General features: G+C 40.6%; 2 protein-coding genes across 2 annotated transcripts in view; both read left to right on the top strand.

Moving 5' to 3' along the window:
• The first annotated feature begins 476 nt into the window (after window positions 1-476).
• pros1 (protein S) lies at window positions 477-16,092 on the top strand. Its single transcript, XM_005932681.3, has 14 exons — window positions 477-828; window positions 1,359-1,516; window positions 2,388-2,412; window positions 2,500-2,583; window positions 2,666-2,788; window positions 2,922-3,047; window positions 6,079-6,207; window positions 6,285-6,525; window positions 10,614-10,800; window positions 10,970-11,134; window positions 11,303-11,471; window positions 14,234-14,370; window positions 14,440-14,668; window positions 15,090-16,092. The coding sequence occupies exons 1-14, from the start codon at window positions 750-752 to the stop codon at window positions 15,275-15,277; spliced, it is 2,040 nt and encodes a 679-aa protein (XP_005932743.1). The 5' UTR covers window positions 477-749; the 3' UTR covers window positions 15,278-16,092.
• A 2,385-nt stretch (window positions 16,093-18,477) lies between these two features.
• Window positions 18,478-24,509, top strand: part of gas6 (growth arrest-specific 6) — a 24,095-nt gene continuing 18,063 nt past the window's right edge. The window contains exons 1-4 of the mRNA XM_005932680.3: window positions 18,478-18,988; window positions 19,257-19,417; window positions 21,514-21,538; window positions 21,632-21,694. Of these exons, the coding sequence (XP_005932742.1) occupies window positions 18,913-18,988; window positions 19,257-19,417; window positions 21,514-21,538; window positions 21,632-21,694 (325 nt within the window). The 5' untranslated portion in view covers window positions 18,478-18,912. The remainder of the gene's footprint in view (window positions 18,989-19,256; window positions 19,418-21,513; window positions 21,539-21,631; window positions 21,695-24,509) is intronic.

Genomic DNA, 24,509 nt, shown 5'->3' on the forward strand with positions numbered 1-24,509 from the left:
AAAGTGAGGTAAGTGGCAATGTGAAACCTAATATACAGCTTTTTTTTTAAATCTACTAAATATTACAATCTACAAAATTATAATCTATTATAATCTAGTGAAATAATATAATAATAAGTAAAAAAAAACATTTATAGTAGTTTAGCAGTGCCATCTTTTCTTGGATGCTTAGCAACGGCGAGACATTTGCGCCATTTTTTTCTCGTCTTTTTTGGCGTGACGTTTGTGTGTGTGTGTGTGTGTGTGCGGTGGGGGGGGGGGGGGGGTGTTGATAATTTGGACTTTAAGAATAATTAAAAGTATTATAACTATTCCTGATACTAGAGCAGCCTGTTCAGCACAGAGTTTTGTGGTTATTTACCTACACAGTGTGTCCCGGGCCTCCTTTAGTAAACCTATTTTCTGCATGAGTTCAGCCTGAGCCGCACGCGCACGCTCGGGGGAAAAAATAACGGCACAGAGCGCGTGAGCGTGCGTGCAGCGTTCCCTAGCTGCCTCCCCTCTCCTCACGCTCCACACACACACACACACACACACACACACACACACACACACACACACACACACACACACACACACACACATAACCCCTCCGTGTCCCGCTCTGCTGGCAGCTGCCTGTGCTCCCTCCATCTCACCCGACGAAAAACACTTTCGGGAAGAATAAAGTTTTTTCCCTAACGGACCTGCCGCTCAGCCAGTCTCTACTCGCATCCAAACCGTGGCCTAGCAGGAGGAACGGCTCGACTATGTGGAGAAAGAAGAGGGCTCTTGGGGAACCCCTGGCTTGTCTCGTGTTACTGGTGACGCTGGTCGATGCTTATCGGTGTAAGTACGCTTGAGGTTTTGCGGTTTTACGTGTTGAGCTGGATTGTAGTGTTTAGTCAGAATGTCCCAGTTTGAAGAGAGCAGTTCACAGACTGGATGAGACCAGCTGGGAACCGTTTCAGGACTTCAATATTTTTGTAATCACTTTTAGCATATGTGAGGGTCACATGGCTCCGTTGTTCACCATGAAACAATGCTTGGAAAACAACGTGAAGTGCTTGTTACAGCAACTAGGGGTCATTTCTGAGAAATGGCGGTTTCGCAATAACACTCCCTACCTCTTTTCGGGCCAATTCATCTAAATGAAATTAAGCTGCCCTCTTCATCCATTTAGGCAGAAGCCTCGGGAGAGCTGTCATGACAGAGGAGGCTTTAATTCCTACCGGCATCAGTCATTTCTTTTTATTGTAATGTTGTTACAGGTGTTTATATTAACCAGCAATAGGTTTGTTGGACTCAAAACAGAGCTGACAGTTAAAAGATGTGCTACATGCATGCGCTGTACACATAATTGTTTGTGTCTCCCATAGTCTTGAGCCAGAGCACAGCCTCGCAGTTCCTGAGCAGGCACAGGAGGGCCAACTCAATGTTTGAGGAGAGCAAGAAGGGCAACCTGGAAAGGGAGTGCATCGAGGAGCTGTGCAACAAGGAGGAGGCCAGGGAGATCTTTGAGAACCAACCGGAGACGGTGAGAGCTGACAGGGAAAGCCAGGTCAAACTGAAGTGACTAGATGGCAGTGAAGAAGAAGATGAAATAAGCAGCAAAAGTTATAACAGTGGATTGGATTTTTGGCTGTTATCCAGCATGTGTTACTTATGAAGGCAAAGAGCTTTAATGAACGTGATTAGTAACACAGTAACGAGGGTGTGTAATCGGTGGTTAGGGAGCTCCAAGTCGTTTAAGATAAGAGATAAGATAAACCTTTATTAGTCCCACACGTGGGAATTTTTTTGGTCACGACAGAAGGTACAAGTTTAAGAGCAGTAAAAGTTAAGAAAAACTCAATAGAATAGGAGAAGATAAAATAGAATAACATACTATACAACAAGAACGAGATACTATATACAATAGAATAAAGTACCAACAAAATAGAATAAAATACTGTACAAAATAGAAAGAAAAAGCTCAGTTATAGTAGGGAAAAAAAGATCTGTACTGCAAGTATTTACTGCTTCTTCATCTTCAGCTCCTTTTAGGGGGCACCACAGAGGATCATGTACCTCTATCTCACCCTATCCCTAGCATCCTCCCCTGTCACATCAACCCTCCTTCACTGCATCCTTAAATCCTCTCTGTGTTTTTAATCCTGTCCTGCAGCTCCCTAGTCATTATTTTTTTTTTGCCAAAATATCCACCATACCTTCTCTGCACATGTCCAAATCATCTCAGCCTTATCTCTTGCTCTGATCTTGTCTCTAAATGTCTCCATCTCATCTGTTTGGGCTCTTGCTGTAAAATAGTAAAAGCTAAAGATGCAGCTGCATTTTCTCCTTTCTGTCCTTATCAGTAAATACCAAACTATCAACAGCCTTTTTTTTTCTTTTTTCTTTTTTTGCAGGAATACTTTTACCCTAAATATGTTGGTAAGTCTGCTAAATGAATCACATTTCTTAATATTTTTGTCTATTTTGAACTGTTTGTCTCAAATAAACGCTCATTTTTTTCTGCAGCGTGTCTGGGTTCACACCGTGTCGGCATAAATAGCCAGCACTCAGATGCCGGCATCCCCTCTAACCTTCGTGCCTGTGTGAAAGGTGAGCTTAAACCTCAAACTAAGCTTTTTATATGCCTGTTACACTTCTCTGTAGCTGTCAAATGCTGTGTTTCCAAAACCAGAGATCAGTAATCAGTGCACGCCGTTTCCATGCTACAAGGAGGGTTCAGAGCGCTGCGAGGACGGCATGGCTGCCTTCACATGTGTGTGCAAGCAGGGCTGGAAGGGGCCGCGCTGTGAGGAAGGTGAGTTCTCATTTAGTCTTTTGGCATTTTAAACATTTTTCATCATTTTTTACCAAAATACATCCAGCAATCATTCATTCCTAATCTATGGAACCTGCTGCTGTTATTTTTGTGCGGCGTATCGATTGGGCAGACGTCGATGAGTGTTCAGATCCTGAACTTCATGCCGGATGTAATCAAATATGTCAGAATATCCCAGGTAGCTTCCATTGCATGTGTGAAGAAGGCTACATACTCACCGACAACATCAACTGCATGGGTAAGACTCTACTGGATGGTCATTTTAATAATAATTAGGCTTAACTGATTTTCCTTATATACACTTGTTTGTGTCACGTGTGTGCCAGCTCTGTTTTTTACGGTCCCTCTGTTGGAGACACGTCACCAGCAGAGTTTTACATGGCAGCTGAGCATACAGGATATAATTCTCTAATTACTTTCTTTTTTATTTATTCATATGGATGCATTGCAAAACAAATTTTAAAAAAAGATCAGCTCCCCCAGCTGTTACCCTCTGGGGCCACACCACTTGTTTTTTGCAAAGCTGACCTGAGGTGACTCCTTATGTAAGAGGAAGGGGAAAGCTTTTAACATCTGAAAAGATGGTTCATCCTGATTGTTGTAAACACACCAGCAGGCTCGTAGCTCAGAGCTGTAAAAACGTGCTTAAACTGCCCGTGCTTATCGTTGCCTGATTTCTCTGCATCTTGTTTTGGTGTGTGTGGGCAATCTAGTCACTGTTAGTCTTTCAGGCTGACCACTGCATGTTGAGTTCAAAGTCTTCACAAACATGTACTGAGTCAGACTGATAAATTTGCCCTCTTTATTTATTTATTTTTTGATGGACTGTTAGATAACACAGCCTGTCAGTAGAAATTAGTTATTATAACCTATTATTTAGGGATTCAAGATATTTTATTAAAATCAATCTGCCAGTTACGATAACTAGAAATTATTTACTTATATGCATTAAATTTTTGATAATTTTTGGATTCCATTTTTCCGGAGATGCCAAAAGAATCTTTGAGCTCCCCAGAGAGAAATCTTATCACCACTGTGATCACAGTGGTGATAAGAAATCTTATCACCACTGTGATAAGATTTCCCATACTTGAGCACAGTCTACGTTTTTGTTTAGAAAATGTTTATATTCCTGTAAAATAGTGTCACAGGGGTCACTGTCTACCCTTTCTGAGAAACCATGCTGAGATTTTCAGACTGTCTTTAATTTGCATTAATACTCAATAGTCGTTGTAGCAAATATAGAATAAATAAGTATGTAATGGAAGTGTGCATGTGGAAGTGTATTGTTAACCTCCCAAAGTAACCAGTACGTCTGTGAAAGCAGCTTTTGTGCGCATACAGCTATGTGAAAATGGAAGTTTTCAAAGGACTCTGTGCAGTTTTATGAAAACTCTGTAAAAGCAGACGTTTGGCACAATGTGACCAAATTCAACCCAAGTTCAGACCGTGCAACGCTCAGAGAAACTGACCCCACTGCTGGAACAGCTACATCAAGGCGAGGTTGCAGACTCCGATGGCATCAATCCCAGGATCCTGATGCACTGTGCTGTCTGGCTGTCTGGCATCCTGCAGCATCTCTTCACCTCTTCAAAAGGTTCTAGTGCCGTGGAAGAAAGACGCCATGTGTAGTACTAGTACCAATGAAAGCTGCTCCATCAGGGCTTAACAACATCAGACCATGTACCTTGATGTCACATGTTATGAAGATGCTGGAGAACTGGTTCTGGCCCGGCTTAGCTCTCAAGTGAAATATGTGTTTGAGCCTTTTCAGTTTGTTTACCAGCCTCATATGGAGAATGTTGTTATTTACCTGCTGTAGCATGCTCACTTCCACTGGCATTGGGAGAATCATGTTGTTTGATATTTCCAGTTTCTTTAATACCATTTAACCATCTCTCCTGAGTCAGACACTGTTTAGGATGAGTGTCACATCATCTACTGTCTGTCACATGAGGGAGGCATGATCCAAAGTGCATTATTCAACAGAACCCCCCCCTCCTAAAAATCAGAGTCTTATTTAATGCTGGAAACCTGACAGAGAAAAACAGCTAACTAACTAACTGGATTGAGACTTAGACAAAATATACACACTGAGGATAATGAGGAAACATGGCACAGATGACGCTGATCAGGGATAATGAGAAAAGAGAAGCAAAATTTAGCATATTCTCTCATCCCATGTACATTATCAAAATAAAACAGAAAATAACTAATGCTGAGACCAGGACTAAGATATATACATTTGACACAAAGACAGAAGATAGGAAACAGAGACAGGACTGGAAAGACAGAATAGGAAAACTAAAAGGTGATTAATAAACTTATCAACTAATGTAAAAACTGAAATACAAAATAATCGAAATACAAAACCAGAAAAAAGCAACTAGCCCAGAACCTGTGTCAAAGACCCAGGGACCTTGACACTGTCTCCTGGATTGCTGACTATCTCTCAGAGTGTTCAGTTTGCATTGGCAGAGAGCACTCTGTTTCAGGATCAAAAAAAAATATTCACAAGGCTGGAGTGATCATTGGCCAGAATTTACTGTATACTATTTTTATTCTTTATGCTATCTATCTATCATGTTTGGAGAAAACCAAACACAGCATATCAGCACAAACACCTCACACCATCTGTCAAGCACGGTTGTGGAGGGGAGATGATTTGGGCACCTGGCAGACGTTAAGTCTGCTCTGAACTCCTCTGTGTACCAAAGTAATCTGGGGTTAAATGTGGGACTGTTTGGTCCAAATTGGGTCATGCAACAGGGAAATGATCCCAAGCAGAGCAGCAAATCAACAACAGCATGTTTTTTTTTTAAAAAAGACTCAAGGTGCTGCCATGGCCCAGTCAAAGTGCAGACTTCAACCTAACTAAATGCTGCTGCGGGACCTTAAGAGAAAAGCTCACAAACCTGAATGAACTGAGGCAATGATGTAAAGAAGAGATGGCCCAAATTCCTTCACAGCAATGTGAGAAACTGATAAACACAGAAAACAATTACTACAAGTTATTTCTACAAAACGACTGCACAGAGACCTACGAAATCCTTCTTTTTCACCTGTCTGTATCTCTGCTTGCACTACAGTAAGGCAATTCATTAAAGTGTGTTTTTCATTTGAAACATTAAAAGAAATCAGATTGTCTTTTATGTGTATTAATTGTACTTCATCCGAGTAGCAAAAATGACACTTTACTTCCTTATTCTGAAGTTCAGATTCCAACCACTCTGTTTGCTCATCGTCACTTTTCCCATCACACCTTCCAGATGTCAATGAATGCCTGCTATACCGCAGCATCTGTGGAAGGCAAGCTGAATGTGTCAACATACCAGGCACTTATGACTGCAGATGTCCTGTGGGATATAAATATAACTTCACCTCCAGGACATGTGATGGTAAGCTTTCAAATTTATCACCCAGACGCAGAATCAAGGGTCACTGCTAATAAAGTCTTCCCAACCTGTCATTGCAGACATGAACGAGTGTGAGATGAACGTGTGCAAGGGGGTTTGTATAAACACTCAGGGCAGCTATTTGTGCTACTGCGATGGTCGCCAGGGTTTGCATCTGGCACAGGATAGGCAGAACTGCAAGAGGATCCCCGTGTGTCTCAACCTGCTTGAGGAAAAACACCCTGAGATGCTTTACTTAGGAGAGCAGTTCGCAGGCCTTCCTGTCATCTACCTGCGCTTCCGCCTGCCGGAGAACACAAAGTAGGTGTTTGTCACACACACAGAAACACACACACGTATTAATGTAGAGGACCAAGAGTCACAATACATGTAGTGCAAAGATGTTACCTTTCTATGCTAAAGGTTTTCACTGTTGTCTCAGCCCTGAATCAACAGGGTCTCATAGCCAGTGATGGAAATAACGGCGTTACAAGTAACAGCGTTAATTTTTTTAGTAACGAGTAATCTAACTTAGGGCTGCTCGATTATGGCAAAAATGATAATCACGATTATTTTCACTGAAATTGAGATCTCGATTATTTGACGATATTTATTTAACCCTTTAAGACCTACCATAGAACCAAGTCCGCCAGAGCTTATATTATTTTTTTTTACATGCTGTACTGCCATTTTTGGGAGCATTTCAAGTTGCTATACATCAATACAACTGTTATAGCCCATATTTTAATAATATGTATGCATTAAGTCCATAGTAATTACATTAATTGCAAAAAAGCGCAATAAACTACAAAAAAATTGAAAATTGTTTTTGTTTTGTTACATATATTTCTACTTGGAGAAATTTAAGAGGCTTATCCCTCAAAACTTTAAGTACAAAAAAGTTGCAAAAAATAGTTTCCCACCACAGGAAATTTATTTTGAGTGTCTTCATAGTTTTACTTTGGAGATACAGCAATTTTTATATACTGCAGGAAAAACAAAAAACAATCCTATGATGCAAATTTGCAAAGAAAACAGCATGTGCATCAAAATAAACTATTCCCAGCAGTGCAATTCGAGTTCTAAGCATCACAGAAACTATTCAGAAAAGTCAAACATGACTTATAAAAACACCAGTATAGGCTTTTAAGGCCTACAAGTAAAAAACTAAATTTTCTGCGAAAATGACGTCACTTCCGGTTTCGGACAGCGTTGACGTCTTTTTCATTGTGGGAAGTGTTACGAACAGCTGATCAGATCGGCAAAGCGTGTTTCTGGAAAATTATGTTTTTGTTCCTACAAGCGCTTTTTATGCAATTTCTGCAAAGCTTTATGTGGAAGGAAACCGTGACCTAGGACAAGCTGATGACATAAGATGTAAGTACAACTCCTCCGGTTTCTTATGCAAAAGAAATTATTGCCCTAGCTTACACGTTTCCGGTTCTACAGGAATTTAAAGGGTTAACAATAACAATGTATTGAATAATGACTTTAAAGATTGTCAAAAAATAATATAAAATAGTGTGCAAATACTGATAACAGTGCAAATGTTTGCAATATAAAAAATAAATGAAAAATGTAAACATCTATGTTTAGTGAACTTTGCAGTGTTGCTCTGTGGTGCAGCTACTACACCGTAGCAAAGTTTACACACTATGTCTACTTGATCCACGTCTGACTCCGCGAACCCATAATGTTTCCACACCACTGAAGTTTTTTTTTTACCTCTCTTTTCAACCAACGGCAGTCACTCTCCTCTCCAAATAACTTCTGCTTAGCTTTCCGAGCTTCCCTTGGGTCCTCTTAATTGTTGTGAGGCGTGTTCGAAATGCAGAGAGGTGCGCTCGATTTGCCACACGGAGCAGCGCGAGAGTAAAGCACGAGGTAGGGGCTAATAATCGGCTCAGTCATTTTTAATGATCGTTGAAAGCCCAGATCGTAATCGAGATTAAAATTCGATTAATTGAGCAGCCCTAATCTAACTACTTACTATTTCTGTCGTTACAACGCCGTTAGCGTTACTAACAAGAAAATGCGGTTACTATTTTTCAACAAACAGACAGTTGAAGCTGTGTTCAGCTTACCGCATCTTATATCAGTTGCACGAAAGTAGCTGCCTACATAAGTAATCTGGACGCTACAGCTTTAAGCAGCTGCGCACGCTCCCGCGCGGGGCAATCACTTTCTAGCAGTGATTGCCGCAACACCTGGAGCTAGGGGGCAAAACAATCCCATGAGTGCTGGTGTTTGACTGAGGAAGAATAAAGTAGTCGTGGTTAGATGACACTTAAGATGACAAACCAACAAGGTGATATATACCAGTTTTTAAATTGTGCGTAAAACCAGAGTCATGATAAGCAATATATACGCTGTGTTTTTTCCTAAATAGTTTCATCACGTTTACTGTCTAAGGACAGTGCTAGCAAGCACTCTCTGCTTATGACCAAAAAAACAAACAAAACAAAAAACACCCCTTTTGTGTTGGTGGAAAAATGCACCATGTCGACCAATCAAATATGATATGGCAACATGACATTTGGTTGTTTAGGAAGGGGGGAAGTTTTAGGAGTGACGGCGAGAGAGAGAGAGAGAGAGAGGGAGAGAGAAAGACAGCAGCGAGAGAGCGAGTTTTGAGATGTGAGAGATTTAGCGTGACGTTTAGCGTGTTTGGAGTGTGTAGTTCATGTGTTGTCTTGTGTAGTTAGTGTGTAGTGTTGTGGATAGTTTTGTGTTGTGTGTCAGAACAATGAGGCGACTGCTGTCTCCAGGTAGAAAACAGGAGGAGTGGTACACCTCCTGCTGTCAGACCTGCAGGTATCAGGCTGTGATGTTCTCCTTTATAGTGGGCAGAAATGTTTGGAGTGGCACAAATAATTTGTGTGGCATCTTATTGAATGCAGAACACCTGATTGTTATTTAAATAGTTTGAAATGGTTATTAAAAAAGGGGGTAAAAGGTAAATGGTGCATATGATTTTAAAATTGACAAAAATTAAATTTGCATTTAAAGTTATGAAATAAGATTAAACATGTTTGCGGTTGTTACAGTAAAAAATATAACTCCTTCTACTCGGATTTTATGTTTTTTGTCTGATTTTAGATCAGTTGTGTTAATACAGTATGTCAAAATGAAAACATAACTGTAAATTCAGACATGTGAGGTTGTGCTGAAAAGGATGATACCAAACAAGCCAAGTAAATAGTTTTTAAAGGTGAAATGTAGAGGTAAAATCAAAAGTCTTTAAAAATGGCCAGTTATACCCTGGACCCCAGAGGGATAAACATTTTTTTTAAAGTAACGCAATAGTTACTTTTCAAGTAATGAATTACTTTTATAATCTTGTAACTCAGTTACGAACTCAGTGCGATCGCACAAACTGTGTATAAAGAGCGGTAGTACTGATTGGTGAGTGACGTTTAATTGCAGAGACAGCTTTGGTGCAGCGATTCAGAAGATTATTGGCAAAACAGTCAAGTACATGGACAAAAGCCTCTCTCTCGTTTCAAGGTTTTTGACCCTTCCACTCTTCCCTACCCCAGAGAAGAGCTGGCAAATTATGGGGATGAAGAGGTGTATTATCTTGTCACACATTTTGCCTTTTTGCTAGATGAGGAAGAGAAAGAGAAAATTCTACAAGAATGGATGGATCTAAAAATGTGGCTTGCAGAACACCGGGGTAGCAAGGTAGATTGCTTGTGCAGAGATCTCCTCTCTTTCAGATTCAGAATCTGACACAGACTGATTCATGTTCTACACAGTTCTTACAAGTTCACAGAAAGTTCTGTTCAATTAGAACAAAATATTTTAGTTGATTATTGTAATTATTATACAGTAGTTGTAATTTGTTTTAACAATTTTTTTGATTGATGTTTTGTTTCCTTTACAATATTATACATTAAAAATAATCTCTTTTTTTTATTCGGGCTACTTAAATTTATTTTGGGCTACCAAAAACTGAAGAGTTCCTGCCCGAAGGGCTACCAGGCATTGTGAAATTTTGCGAGCCCTGCACACCATCTGAAAATCAAGTTACAGGGTTGCTACTTTGTTGAGATCCATTGTGCACTGCAGATGCACAAGGTTTGCGGTCCTACCTGGACTTTAGTGGAGGGATCTAAAAGTGGTTAAAACAATACAGTGCTGCCCAAGAAGACAACTTGGAAAAGAACATTTGTGAAATTTAGGTGGTATGTTTTTTTTGTGGGGAGGGGGTCATGGTACATGGCCATAATTCAAAGAGACAGGTAATTCTGGAAATTGTGCACAATGCTGCCCTTACTTTTTTTTGCAGTGGTAACAAGTAATAAGGCACAGCTAGGGTCTTACATGTTATTCATCACTACCTGCAGGTTACTGAGAAGGGCCATATTCTAGTTACTGTGTAAATTTACCTGTCTTCCTCCTGGTAGGTTTGCAGCCGAGTTTGACTTGCGTACTTTTGACCCAGAGGGAGTTGTTCTCTATGCTGAGTCTTCTGAAGGCTCGTGGTTCATGGTGGGACTCAGGGGCGGTCGCATTGAAGTCCAGTTCAAAAACCAGCACACATCTAAGGTTACCAGCGGAGGAAAAGCAATCAATGATGGACAATGGCATGTGGTGAGAAAGTCTGTCACTTTGTTATCATATAGTGAACATAAATCCTTAAGACTAAATTGACGAACTAAAATGATGAGAAGTCTATTACGCTGTGGTAACATGTAGTGTGCAAAGTACATGATAACAGTGACGTGCTGTATTATGATTTAGTGTTACGTGTGACACACAGATCTCTGTGGATGAGCTGGAGAGCAGCATCAGTGTGAAGATCAGCAGGGAAGCTGTGATGAGCATTAACAGCCCCGAGAGTCTCTTCACATCAGTCAATGGCAAGCTGGAGACTAAAGTTTACATCGCTGGCCTGCCTAACCGCACCGACAATGTCATCAAGCCTGTAAGCTGTTCATTCCAAGGCATTCACACATAACTAACCTTCCCAGGAGACAAGATACAGCAGGGAGGGGATTTTAGTGTTAACTAAACCTGTGTGAATTTAAATTTGTTGGCTGAGACATTGTGTTAAAGAGCAGAAGTTCACGCTACTGCACTGTTTGTTTATCAGATCAACCCCAGGCTGGATGGCTGCATCCGGGGTTGGAACTTGATGAATCAGGGGGCGTCTGGGGTAAAGGAGGTCATCCAGCAGAAGACAAGTAAACACTGTTTCGTGCATGTAGAACGAGGATCTTTCTTCACCGGGGAGGGACTAGCACACTTCAACATAGACTACAGTGAGTAAGTTATGTTACACTTTATTAATCCCTCAGGGAACATTTGGCGTCTGCATTTGGTCTACACCAACAGCTTAAAGGCATTACAGCAGCAGCTCTTAAATTTAGTTTTTGTGCAGTTCCCTGGTTTAAAGTCTTTAAGAGGGGAGTTAATGCAGTGGGTTGAGAACTCTGAATTAACACAGGAACATAGTGAGTGTAAAATACCACACAGCTAGTCCTGTTAGGTTTGTGCAAAGACCTGCTGATACAGCTGATATAGATCTAAACTTATCATATGATGCATTAAAGGAAGACCTGTGATCTTTTATGAGCCGTGAGAGACATTTTGCTGGCATGTTTTGGGTCCACTTTTCTCATCAAAGGCAAGGATGACCTCAATTCACTATAAAGTTTTTAATTCAATTCAATTTTATTTATATAGCGCCAAATCACAACAAAAGTGGCCTCAAGGCGCTTCATAGGTTTTATGAAGTTTCATAGGTTTTATGTTTTAGCCCTTACTATCATCTTACGATAAGATCTTTTTCATGTGATTGGAGTGGTCTGTTAAAATCAACCCTCTGGAGAAGTCTAAAGATAACAGTCCACTGGGGGGCTCCCTTGACAACTGCATACTGTTATCTTCTGCTAAAAGCGGATTCAAAGGGATGTGATCAGTTTGAGGAATCTGATGGAAAAGGGAAAACATCAGTTAGAGGCTGGTGAAGGGTAAACATTGTGTACTGTTAATGAGAGCTTACTCATCACACTTTTTACTGAAGAAGCGGGCGATGTACAGCAGGTAGGCAGCTGGGAATTTAGGAGAGGCAGATGAGACGAGGAGGAAAGGGGTAGGCAGCTGGTAAGCAATAATCCAGGTAAGTAATCCTGCAGACAGGTGGAACATTGACGTGTTGGTCCGGAGAGAGGAATGCTGGCTGGCACTGTTCTCCTGGTGCATAAACAGTTATGCAGTCTTGAGAGACGAGACTCTGCAGTGATGAAGATCACTAATAATGTCAAAATATTAATCAGAACATTGTCGTAATGGGCTTTTTACCAAAGAGGCTGAAACAATGATCAGGCAGGAAACAGTTGCCATGCTACTCCTTAGGTACACCAGCTTGATAAAGTAAATTGTCCCCAGGTGCACATGGAAACCCCGAGCACCAAAGCCACCCTTATCCATCCAACTGTTCCTAAAGAAATAGACAAAAAATAAAAAACAGGCTTTTGGGCTAACAGACTTTCAGACTTTTTCCAGATACCTTTAGAAGTTTTTTCATTTGCATCTATCAGCAGCAGGAATTCTAAAGAGACATACTGTACATCCCAGTGATACCCACAACAGTAACATAAAGTATGCTGTGTGTCTATTGTGTGTCTCAGAGAGCACCAATGTTGGCGAGGTAAAGTGCACCTGAGGTTACTCTTTCTGTTCTCGAAATAACGTAGCATTACAAGGAACTATTTTTTCGATGTCGTTGCTTGCTCTGGTGTACTGCACCTCCCAGACCTCCCATATCCAAGAGCTTGACTAGCAAACCTTTTTTGCTGCGTTACCAGCATATGCCAGTGTGTGGCCACCCTGGATAGGTCACCTGTTCATTGCATTATCATGTTACGTCCCCAGCCTACAGGTAACCTGGACATAACATGAGACACAGTTCATGAATCCTGATGCATCCTGAATCATAACAATTATTGTTATTATTATCTTGATGTTGTTTGGTTGACTTCTGCCTGGTTACTTTAGGTTTACCCTACACAACACGACACACCTGCTGTCACACTGATTAGCATGCCTCGTTAAGTTAATTATGGTCTTTGCTTAATTTCGCTAACAATTCGGTAAATCCTGAGAGGAGAGACAAATCCCTTTAAGGTTGGTCCTTCCCAACATCTGGTGTGAATATCTGCCAAATCAAACATGTGGAGTTACTTCTTGTGAAGAAAGGAGCGACTGAAAGTAGATCCTTCTTAATTTTTTCTTCAAGTTGTGTCTCTACCATTTTTCGTGATTAATCTTGAGCTGGATCATGACAATACAGAACTATAAAAAAGCTTATTTGATACAGAAACTCCCATTGCTACATATAGAGGGAACAAGGGGCTCCGGAACTGAATGATCTGCTTGTGAAAATCATGTGACGGCCATATACATTGGCCAGATCTTAGACTTTTACCCAGCACGTCATTAGAAAGCCATACTAACACTGGATAAGGCCTTCTTCTCAAAACAGCTTCATTTGATGGTGTTATGGATCCCACAAGCTGTTGCACTCATTTGAGACACTGCTCCATGTTGATTTCATCACACATCATTTTTGCAGATTGTTCAGCTGCACGTTAATGCTGCCAATCTTCTGTTCTGCCATATCCCAGAGGTTTCCTGGTTAGATCAGGTGACTGCAGAGGTCACTGCAGTACACTGAATTCACAGTCATGTTCATTAAAACCTCTCTGACTTTTGATCTGTGAGATGATGCTGGAAACAAATCACTGGGGACATTATAACTAACAGCTGTTGGATATTTAGATCCATGACTGAATGACTGATGGTCAAAGGCCAAAGTTGCTGCATTGCTGACATGTCTGTCTGCTGGTCGTGTCTGTGTTCCACATTATAACAGAACCCTCTATGAGTTTACAACCATGTAATTTTGAGAATGATATAACAGACCTGTGGGAAGTTGTTTTGTTAAAAGTTTGTAAAGAATCCTAAATTTTTAACCTGACAAAAGGAATAAATGTTTCTTGGCATGCATGTGTGTAACCAGGTGATTCTGGAAGCTGGAAAATGGATATAAAGATGAACATTCGTCCATCCACCAGCACAGGTGTTCTCTTTGCTGTTGTCTACAACAACACAGTCCCCCTGTCAGTGGCTGTTCTACCAAAGGGAAAAGATGCTGCTGTAAGTTTGGTCACATTTTGGCTGAAAATAAGCACCTGTCTATCATCCTTAAACCAATGTGCTCTCCAGAACTTGCAGGTGTTCCTGCACGATGCCTCGGTGGCCACGTTGGACACTGTGATGCTGTGTTACCCTGATCGGCTGATGGTGCAGCTGAATGTGACTCCCACAGAAATCCTGATCTCAGCTGACTCCTCCAGTGTGACTTACATGGAGTCCAGTGCCCTGCAGAAGGAGCTGGAACTCCTCAACAGCACCATGCAAAACCCTGTCAGCACATACATTGGTGGAATACCTGGTTAGTAATTATGAAGGAATTTAAGCATAAGCATTTGATGTGTGATCAAAATGAATAAAGGGTTTTGAGATTTTCATGCGGGTTATCCTCTTGAATGTGTTGCCTTTCCTGCTGGATCTGTGAGCCTTGTGTGAACAGTGGTGCTTTGAGCTGCTAATGCTAATATCCACATGTTGCCATAGTCACAGTGACAATGGTGACGGCATGCTGAAGCTTAGCAGGAGGTGTTTATTGTTTTTCATGTTTCATGATTAGCACTAAGCAGAGCTGAGAATGAAAGGAATCAGAAAACCTTTAACTAGATGACTGCACTAGATTAAAAGCACCAAAGCAAGGACTCATTCATATTGAAAGTAACATGAACAATGATACTTGGTGTCATAACAACCCATCAAACAGTTACTGTGTTTCTCTCCTTCAGAAGACATCCCTTTGCCTACCACCCCTGTGACGGCCTTTTACTACGGCTGCATGGAGATCAGTATCAACAGCCAGCAGCTGGACTTCGACGAAGCTCTCAGCAAACATAACAGCATCAAGTCCCACTCGTGTCCTCCTATCACTACTGTGGATGATGACCTGGAGGTGGCACACATGTACAGAAAGTGACCCAATTTAAAAAACCACATTGCATTAAAAAGCCCTAAAATTAGGCAGTCCCACAGGGGAAACTTCTTGGGATATTTTGGAAAGAGAATCTAGAGAGGAGGAGAAGAAGAGACGGAGGCAGAGAGTGATTTTAAGCTTTTCATCCCTACAGTGTTCTTGTTTGTACCCTGACCTATTTTGTTCTGGTATTGCTTTAGTGAGTCACAACAAAGGCTGGCTTACCAGGGAGGTAGCCGGAAGCTGGATGACATAGGTGTAGCAGTTTTTGTCTGCATTAAGTTGTTTTCCAGGAAAGTGGAAACAAAAAGGAGCTGAGCTCTGCAGCGTGCATGCCATGAGTTGAGCAACAGATGGTTATGTTTGTGTAGAAAAATAAACAAATGGTCACTGCTGACCAGGCTGTGAGACCACCTGCATCTTTGTCCCTGCTGCTGCTGAAACATGGTACTCTCTCTAAATTGTTTAAAAACAAGTAGTTGAAATTAATGTTTGTGGCAGGAGAAACCACAGAGGAGATATCTGAGCCTTCAGGTGTTCCTATCAAATTCTGTTTCAACTCCTTTGTTTAAATCACCATCTGGAGCATTTCCGAAGCCCTGCTTCAATTTACCACTGTTGTCATCAGAGGTGTACACCTGTCATAATTACAGCATTTATTGTTTTCCTGTTTATTTCCTCATCTTAAGGGTTCTCCTGGTTGTCATTTGTTTCCACTTTGTATATAAAACATGCCATCTTTAATATATAACTTACATGTAGTTGTTTGCTGTTGTGTTTGATGTTTGTTTTAATAAAACTGTATCAAAGCAACCTTATTATTGGATTCCAGCCCTGCTTTGTTTTGGTCTCTCGCCACTGCACAAAACAAGGTCAGAGACTGGGAACAGATTCAGAATTTAGTTTCATGATTCAAAATGTGTCATGATTATATCAGTGTCTTGCTTGGTGAGTTTTCTCATGTTCAGCAGAAAAACCTTAAACTCATACTTCCCAGCACTGCATCTGTCCAAGTACTTGGTGACACAACAAACTCATAAATCTGCCATTTACAAAACACAGTTTGGAGGTGTTTTCACATCAAGTGATGTGCTTTTTAATTTTCTGCAAAGCCCACTGTCGCGCAGATAAGGCAAAACAGGTCAAATGTGGACTGAAATCTAAAGAAATTACTGAAAAACATGTTGCACAACTTCCAGAGTAAACGAAACAAAAGACTGTTACTTTGCAAAGGCCTGGATAAAAATAAACTTCCCTGAAAATGAAAGTAAAAGTGGGCATAAGACTATTGAAAAATACTCAGTTACAAGAAACTGTTGAACTTTGAACACTGTAAACAAGTATGCAAGCCCTGTATATTCAACAGAAGACTAAACACACATTATCCATGCAGCTGAATGGCTCCTTGTGTAGCTGTGTCATTATGTGTACCATAAATTGGTATTTAAGCACTTAATGTCATTTCACTACTTTAAATGCTGTTTAGTAGTTAAATCTATAACAAAGAACATATTTTATAAGTAAATGTTATGACCAATGCTGAGCTATAAGTTATTTTTCTACTGTAAAATCTGCAAAGCTGTTGAAATTAAGGACTATACTTGGGGGATATATGTATTTTATTTGCATTTTTGTTCCTTTATAGCTACTCCACTACTTCCTAGCTTAACTAATCAGTATTTCACACACATTATCTATAATAATACAGTTTATAATGATAATAATAATAATAATAATTAAAGTAACAAAAGCTTTGAAAATAAATATTACTGAGAATTAAATTGGGCACTCTAAGACTAACACTTCCAGTTAAAGTTAGAAGTCAGAATTTCCAATTTCCAATTGGAATGACCCTTCAAGATGGATTTCCAGTTTGGAAAGTCGGAGCAGCCCCACCAACCTTGAATTCACAATCCAAGATTATGGCAATGCGCATAAACATTAAAATGTAAAACTTGAAATTTGTATTGCCATTGTTTTTTTACATTGTATTTGTGACTCACTAAATAAGGCATATGCAGTCTGCTGACCAGGCTCTGTTCATGAATGTGCTGCAGTTGTGTTTTCAAATCCAAGCATTGTGGTGTACTGCTTGTGATGCACAAATAGGTCTACCTTGCTAAGAAGAAAACCAAATCCTCTTTTTTCTTGCTTTTCTGACTTTAGTAATAGAACACGCTCAACTTAGGAGTGACGTCATTTCTGCTTCTGACATGTGACTGTGACATAGTCAAACATTTGCAATAACTGGCAATGAGTATTTTACATCGCTGTGGAGAAATTTTGGCCCACTCTTGTTTGCTGAATTGTTTTAATTCAACCACACTGGAGGGGTTTCCAGCATGGATTGCTTGTTCAAGACTTTATTTTGTTCCAAAAAGTTCAGTGTTTTCAATAAGCAAATAGGCTTGGCTGGTGAAAGTGAACTCAGCTTTTCAGAAAATGTGGTTATTCATCGTTAATTCATGATGATTTAACAGGCAAATATGACACATATGCAAAAAAGAAAGAAAAAGAAATCAGGAGGGGGAAAATACGTTTTCACAGCTCTTCAAAGTTCTATCATTAACTAAAACTAAACTAAAAACTAAAATAAAATGTGAAAAAAAATTAAAATTAAAATGAAAACTAGACTTGAAATATAAATATAAAAGAAGCATGATTTGTTTTAATATTTGTTTTTTCTCAATTTTATTATAACTTGCCTGACAAGACACTGAGGAAATGTTTATTGAGACTTTGGTTGTCTAAAACACTAAGTAAACTGCTTTCAAGAAGTTCTATGTTTTTATTGTAACAATGGCACTGATTTACTTTTTAATTTTTTAAAAGTAACAGAAGAACTAATTAAAATTATAAAATAAAACTAAACATTTCCAAACAATAATAATTAAGCTGAAATAAAAAAAATTCACTTTGGAGATTAAACTGAATTTTAAAAAAAAATCAAAATGGGGGGAATAACAATTAGCGTAGTCTGTGCCACCTCATGCCCTCCTTTGGTTATGCCCCTGGACTAACGTTTAAAATACTTTTGAAGGCATTGCAAAGTACTCGAGTATTGTTTACTTTAATACAAGTATTTACTTACTAACCACAAGTGCAACACCCAAATCACGGATTGCGTGCCAGTTAAACAGATTTTTTTCCCCAGTGTGATGCGCGCGCACATGCACACACGCGAACACAGAGGAGGGAGGGAGGGATGAAGAGGTGTCTGCATCACTTCAAACTCCTGCCTGCACTTCTCAGAGAGCTACTCCTCCTCCTGAAGCAGAGACGAGCAGTGTTCCTCCGCAGACTGTCCGGTCCGCAAACGGCTAAGTAAAAGTCCCCACACACCGCGATGGGGACCAGCTGAACCGCACGCGAGGGGGGTAGAAGAGGTCGGTCGTGCAGTTTCCCCGTGTAGTAGTAGTGAGCGTCCTGGAGGAGGAGGGGGACACAGACTCACACACAAGCGCGCGCGACGTTCGTGTCCTACCGTAGACGTTAACGGCCAACGGTCGGAGCAAGTCACCTGAATACCTGCGGCGTTTCGCACCGACGCCTGCGCTTACACCGAGAGAGGCTGAGGAGGGGGTGGGACGGGGCAGGAGAAAGTTTCTCGAGCTTGGCGCAAACACAGCAGTCAAACAATGCGGCTGACCCCGACAAAGTCCTTTCCGTCGGCAGCGCTGCTAATCCTGCTGCTCGTCCGCTGGTCCGACAGCAGTAAGTAAACAGTTACATGCTAGGCGGCTAGCTAGCCCGCTAAACCCTCTTTGACATTTGAGTTGCAGCTGGTGATGATACACGTCTTGGTTATTGCCAGTACTGACGGTTAACGTTAGATATTTCGCAACATCCCTCACATTGTTTTCCTGCGCCAGTGTATTGCTTAACCGCAGAGTTGTTTAACATTCACTTGCTCTTTTTTTTTTTTTTTAAAAAGGTGACTAAACTTTGCTCGTTTTGCTCTCTTTTGTCCTTCTTTCTGTAGTCTCACTGTCCCCTCAAGAGGCGAACCAGTTTCTGAGCAGACACAGGAGGGCGAATCAAGTCTTCGAGGAGACGAAGCAAGGACACTTGGAGAGGGAGTGCGTGGAGGAAAAGTGCAGCAAGGAGGAGGCCAGAGAAGTGTTTGAAAACGACCCGGAGACGGTGAGTGGTGTGTTCATAAGTTAGTCTCAGCTGCAGCTCAGCAAAGGCTGCATGCGAGCAAAGGCTGCATGCGAGCAAAGGCTGCATGCGAGCAAAGGCTGCATGCGAGCAAAGGCGGGCTTCCTTCTCATCCTGTGAGGAGGTACTGCAGTACCACCAACTCCATCAGAGCACCATTACCTGCTGAGGTTGTGTTATGTACTGTAACTTCAGGGAGGCTGGGTGTTTACATCATGTTCATAATGACTACACACACACTAATGATTCATTGTCTGGGCTGCTTGCCGCTAGTATTCATGCTTCAATAAGTCCAGCATGCTGATAGCTGTCAGGACACATAATATTCCCATGTCTGGGACTTGGCCGCTTTCCGCGTCTTTTGTTTTGTTTCTGTGACAGACACTGAGTCAGCATGACTCTACCGTCATTTGTGAAATCCCCTTTTATATCCCCAATCTCCTCTTCATATTGACATGTGTCCTTAAGTTGATAACAAATATGGGATGTAGCTGGATGTCTTTCTGTTTCTTTTTCTCATCGTGTTGCATCTTCTGATGTTGCACATGCGCACACATGCATTTCATTCAACATTACTGTGTACGTTGCCCTGGTAATCTGAAGACATGTTTCCTACTTGACATTTAACATCGTACAAAATCCATCACACGGGCCATGCTCAGAAACCTGTACTGGAGATTAGTTTCCATTCTGCATTCATGAGTGTACACGTCAGCCTTTCCATCCATGTGAATTCATAAGCCTATTTTATATGTACTACAGTGTGCTGTATGTGCAAACAGGCTATAAATAATCCAAAGTGTTTAGAAAAACACACAGAACTTGGGCTTCTTGGGCTTCCTCGGGAAGATGATATGTGCTACAGCAAATAATAGTGCAGATGCATGCCCAGAATCTTCTGCAACAAGTCTACCCTAACGTGGCTGGATGCTTTTGATTGTGAACTCTGTAATTTTTCTTAATTTCTACATCTGACATTCATATTCAACGGTTTTAAGTGGTGGACTTGTGTTGGTGATGTGCTGCCCTTTAAATGTCACATTCACTCCTTAAGATTTGATATTGTGAATTGTAGTAGAGAGGGAGCGAATGAGGCAATCGATGACTTAAGATTACTTGTAAGATTAGTCTGGCGCTGAGAGAGGGAGGATTAAACTGAAGCTGAGGTGGATTCTGGTAAAAAGGGTGAAGTCGGGTGATGTCTGAATCAGATCCACGCATGCCACTGGCAGAACACCAAATTACTCCTTTAAGTTTTGAACCTTGTCGTGACACAAAGCTGCAGTCTCACTCGTATCTGCATTATTCATCATGAAGGGGCCTGTCTCTGACTCTGCATTTTATTCTGCTGCAGCTTTGTAGCTCTGCAGAGAGGGAAAGAGAGAGGCTGGGGTGTTCCCAATGCTTATGATCATCCTTGGCAATGGACAGTCATACCAAGTTTCTGGTCTCTCATTTATTTGATGACATACGGGACATACAAATGAGAAGAAGGTGTCAAAACTAACTTGCTCAGTGTGAGGTTCAAATTTAGTCGTTTTGGTTAACCTTTGAAGGTCAGCTTATATTTTAGGTCAGTGTATAATCAGACTTTACCCCACACAGAATTTTGCCTGATTAGTTTCACTTAATAAGACACCGGTCTCACGCAAGCCTGCTGCATCTGGCATCTACTGCAGCATGAGTGTGACTCTGTGCCTCCAGAGTCTCAGATTTTGGCCTATATGTGGAGAACTGCTGCAGCCAGAAGGCAGGAGGGATGGTACTACTACCAGGAATGCAGAGAATGCTGAAGAAGCTCCTGTCATAGAGCTGCACCCTGTTAGAGCAGATTACAGAGTAATCATAGCCTAATCTCTGCATCGCACTGCCAAATTTCATGATTGTTTATGAACTGTTTTTCCTGCAGAAGTGAGCTATAAAACCCCCCCAAAACAAATGCACAATTAAGTCAAGTATAAGCAGAAACCTGTTACTAATTTTAAGAGTTCATTGAGACTGTATTGCCTTGTTTAGATTTTGTTTGCAAACACATAACTTTACCCTCTGTGTTTTGTTTTTGTTTTTCTCTGATGCAGAACTACTTTTATCCCAAGTATTTAGGTAAGTTATTCTACCTAAAACCATTAATCTCTCTCTTGGCTGATTATACGTTTGTCATCCCTTCAACTGAATTCCATTTTTGTCTCTGTCTAGCCTGCCTGGACACGTTTGGAGATTCTGAAAAGAAAAAACAGGATCTGGTCACATGTGTCCACAGTAAGTTTTTTTTTGTTTTGTTTTGTTTTTTTTACCTCCTCCTGTCTGCCTTTCAGCTTTATTGTTAGTCTGTGAATAGGTTAGATTAATGCATGTCTACATCCTGCTCTCTCATTTATTCTCGGTTTTTATTTCACTGAGAAAGTTGCTACATGAAGAGACAGGGAGCTAGTTATGTTGCAGAGTTGTGCTGCACTGCAGTATCACTGCTCTGCATCACACTCCAGTGTGTGCCCTCTGCAAGTACAGAAGCAATCGGAAGCAGAGATGTGCTGAATCTCTTCGGCACCTCCAGGTCCATTTTCTCAGCGTGGCACACCTAGCTCTTTTTAAAGTGAACTGCGTGTGCGTGAGTGTCTATGAGTAACATTGCAGCACTTTGCTACAGTGACGCTACACGTTGCTGAATGAGTGACACACCCCTTTAGTCGTCACATATTCGCGCACTCACTTCCTGAGTGACTGCGCCAGCCTCTTCGTGTGTGGGCTCGGCTGGGGAATGACGTAGAGAGGATGGTCTGATGAGAGGATGGCTAAGGATTTCTGCTGCATCAGGATACAGGAGACCGGCTTTACTGCTATTGGCTGTTGATTGTCTTGCGGGGGAGGCGTTTCCATGACTCAGCTGCAGCATTGTGACATTTAAAGATACGGCAGTACTTTTTTTCCACCAGTTGTCAGCACCATCTCCTTTCCACCGTTTTTCTATCTCGCCCATCAGTTGCCTGTCACCACTGATGGTCTCAAAGCAGATTCTGGCTTTCCACCAATTTATTTATGGAATATTTCCGACATGCACAGCGCATTATGGAAACATCTACTGAGTTAATTCTCCCACTGCTCCCTGCTTCTGTTTCCTTAGTCTGCAGTTTTCTGTGAATGGCACTTTACAAAAATGGATAAAAATAGATCACTGAAAGACACGTGTTACTGTTCTTTGACATCCACAGTATGGCACATTGTTACTTCTCTGGAAGCTTTGTAGGCTGTGATTCCACAGTGTGTGTTTTAACAAATGGAACTAAATTGTGACTCTGTGTTTGGGGGACCATTAAATTTTGAAGCAGAGGAAACAAGCTTGGCTCCTGCAGTTACACTTCTTGTTTAATGGTCTACAAAGCATCACTAACCAGGAGCATGGGTGGGATTCTTTTTTTTAATATCTGCCCTCCTTTGTCAGAGAGTACAATTGCATGCACTGATGCTGATATGCAAATATTTTCAGTTTTGATGAAGGAATATTACTTCAATGTTAAAAAAAAAAGAAAAAAAAGAAATATCTGATAAAATGTATTGTAGTAAAACATTCCTGCTGTGTTATTTGTAACTGAGGGATCATTATCTGTAAAGCACTGACATCAGCCAAGTATTTGTGCACATAACGCTCAGTTTAAATACAGATGTTTTTAATAAATGCACAAAGTTACATTACACCAATAGCTGGTAGTTGAGAAGATTAAGTCTGTTAAGGCAAATATACCCAACTATAGCATCCAACCTTAGGCATTATTAACTTAATTCAAACTTAAGATAATAAAATGGTCCTAATAATAATAACTTAAAAGTGCTGTTTAAATGTTTTTAGTGCTGTCTCTTAACATTTGTTTTTTGTCTTACTCTGCATTGATTAATTGCTGAGCTTTTCCTCATTGCTGGCATCATGCAGTGCTTTAATGTTTTTAAAGTCTAAATTCAGCTCACAAAATCATTGTCTCTATTTAGATTTTGCTCTTTCCGAATGAGACGGCTAGCTTTGGCTCTACACATCTCTAACTTGTAATTTCGACTACATTTAGCACAGGTGTGACAGTCAGCATTTTTTATATTTGACTATTATTCCATGTTATTTTTAGAGCAGCTGTCTGGCTTGCTTTCAGAACATAAGTCACAAGCTGGTATCTGTTATTAATATACACAGCATGGACAGATTCATCTCTTTGTAGGCACCAAAAATGCTGAATGGTAGAGGATTTGGAGAATATTGGTGTATATTGTAATATGGACATGTTATTTTCATAAGGTCTTGCCCATTGCAGCGAACGGATCCCATGCTTCACGTAGTCTTGTTTTTGTTGAGGAGTGACAACCTGGCATTCCTGAAAAGATTTGGTTTTGTATTATGTTTCTGTTGACACTTTCACAGCATCGCAACTGTCATATATGAAGCTGTCAATAGAGATTGCATAAACAAAATAAAGGTTCACAGATGCAAAGTACCACAAGCCGTTAGTGTGTAGTTTTGAGCAGCTGTCATTAGAGATGGCACGATACCACTTTTTTATGACCGATACCAATATCATAAATTTGGATATCGGCCGATACCGATATGAATCCGATATAGTGTGTTTTTTAATCAATAAAACTGTTTTTTTAATATCTTGCTGCTTTTTGTATAAGTTAATGCTCAAGTTAAAAAACAAAACAAAACAAAAACACTAAAGCTATTCTGTTATACCTGTATGCAAAAAATACACTGCACCCAAAAATAAACTTAAACCTGCACCATCCTCCCTATTCTGGTATTTTAAAGAGTAAGCAACCTAACTAATAGGGTTCTAAAACTCCCAGCAAAAAATAAATAAATAGGGAACCACCCCCCACCTCATGATGCTTAATCGACGTAATCAACTTTAATTTGATGCAGTGTGAAAAAAATGCCCAGAAATAAATTATTTTTCAAGAATAATTAAATAGATTCAACATCTTTCTTCAACAGAACTACAGACTGCACAGATCATACCTTCCCAAAGGAAAAAGTACTATAGCTTACTAGGGTATATTAGACTTAATAGTTACTATATACAGTAATGGACTT

This window comes from Haplochromis burtoni, unplaced genomic scaffold, assembly GCF_018398535.1.
Source record: "Haplochromis burtoni strain Fernald_Lab_line unplaced genomic scaffold, NCSU_Asbu1 Contig_161, whole genome shotgun sequence".
Lineage (NCBI taxonomy): Eukaryota > Metazoa > Chordata > Actinopteri > Cichliformes > Cichlidae > Haplochromis > Haplochromis burtoni.

Excerpts from the sequence above, each read along its gene's own strand:
- pros1 (XM_005932681.3), top strand. The coding sequence starts at position 750 with ATGTGGAGAAAGAAGAGGGCTCTTGGGGAACCCCTGGCTTGTCTCGTG. Across the intron at positions 2,413-2,499 it reads CTTTTACCCTAAATATGTTG|CGTGTCTGGGTTCACACCGT; the intron begins GTAAGTCTGCTA and ends TTTTTTCTGCAG. Across the intron at positions 14,371-14,439 it reads CAAAGGGAAAAGATGCTGCT|AACTTGCAGGTGTTCCTGCA; the intron begins GTAAGTTTGGTC and ends TGTGCTCTCCAG.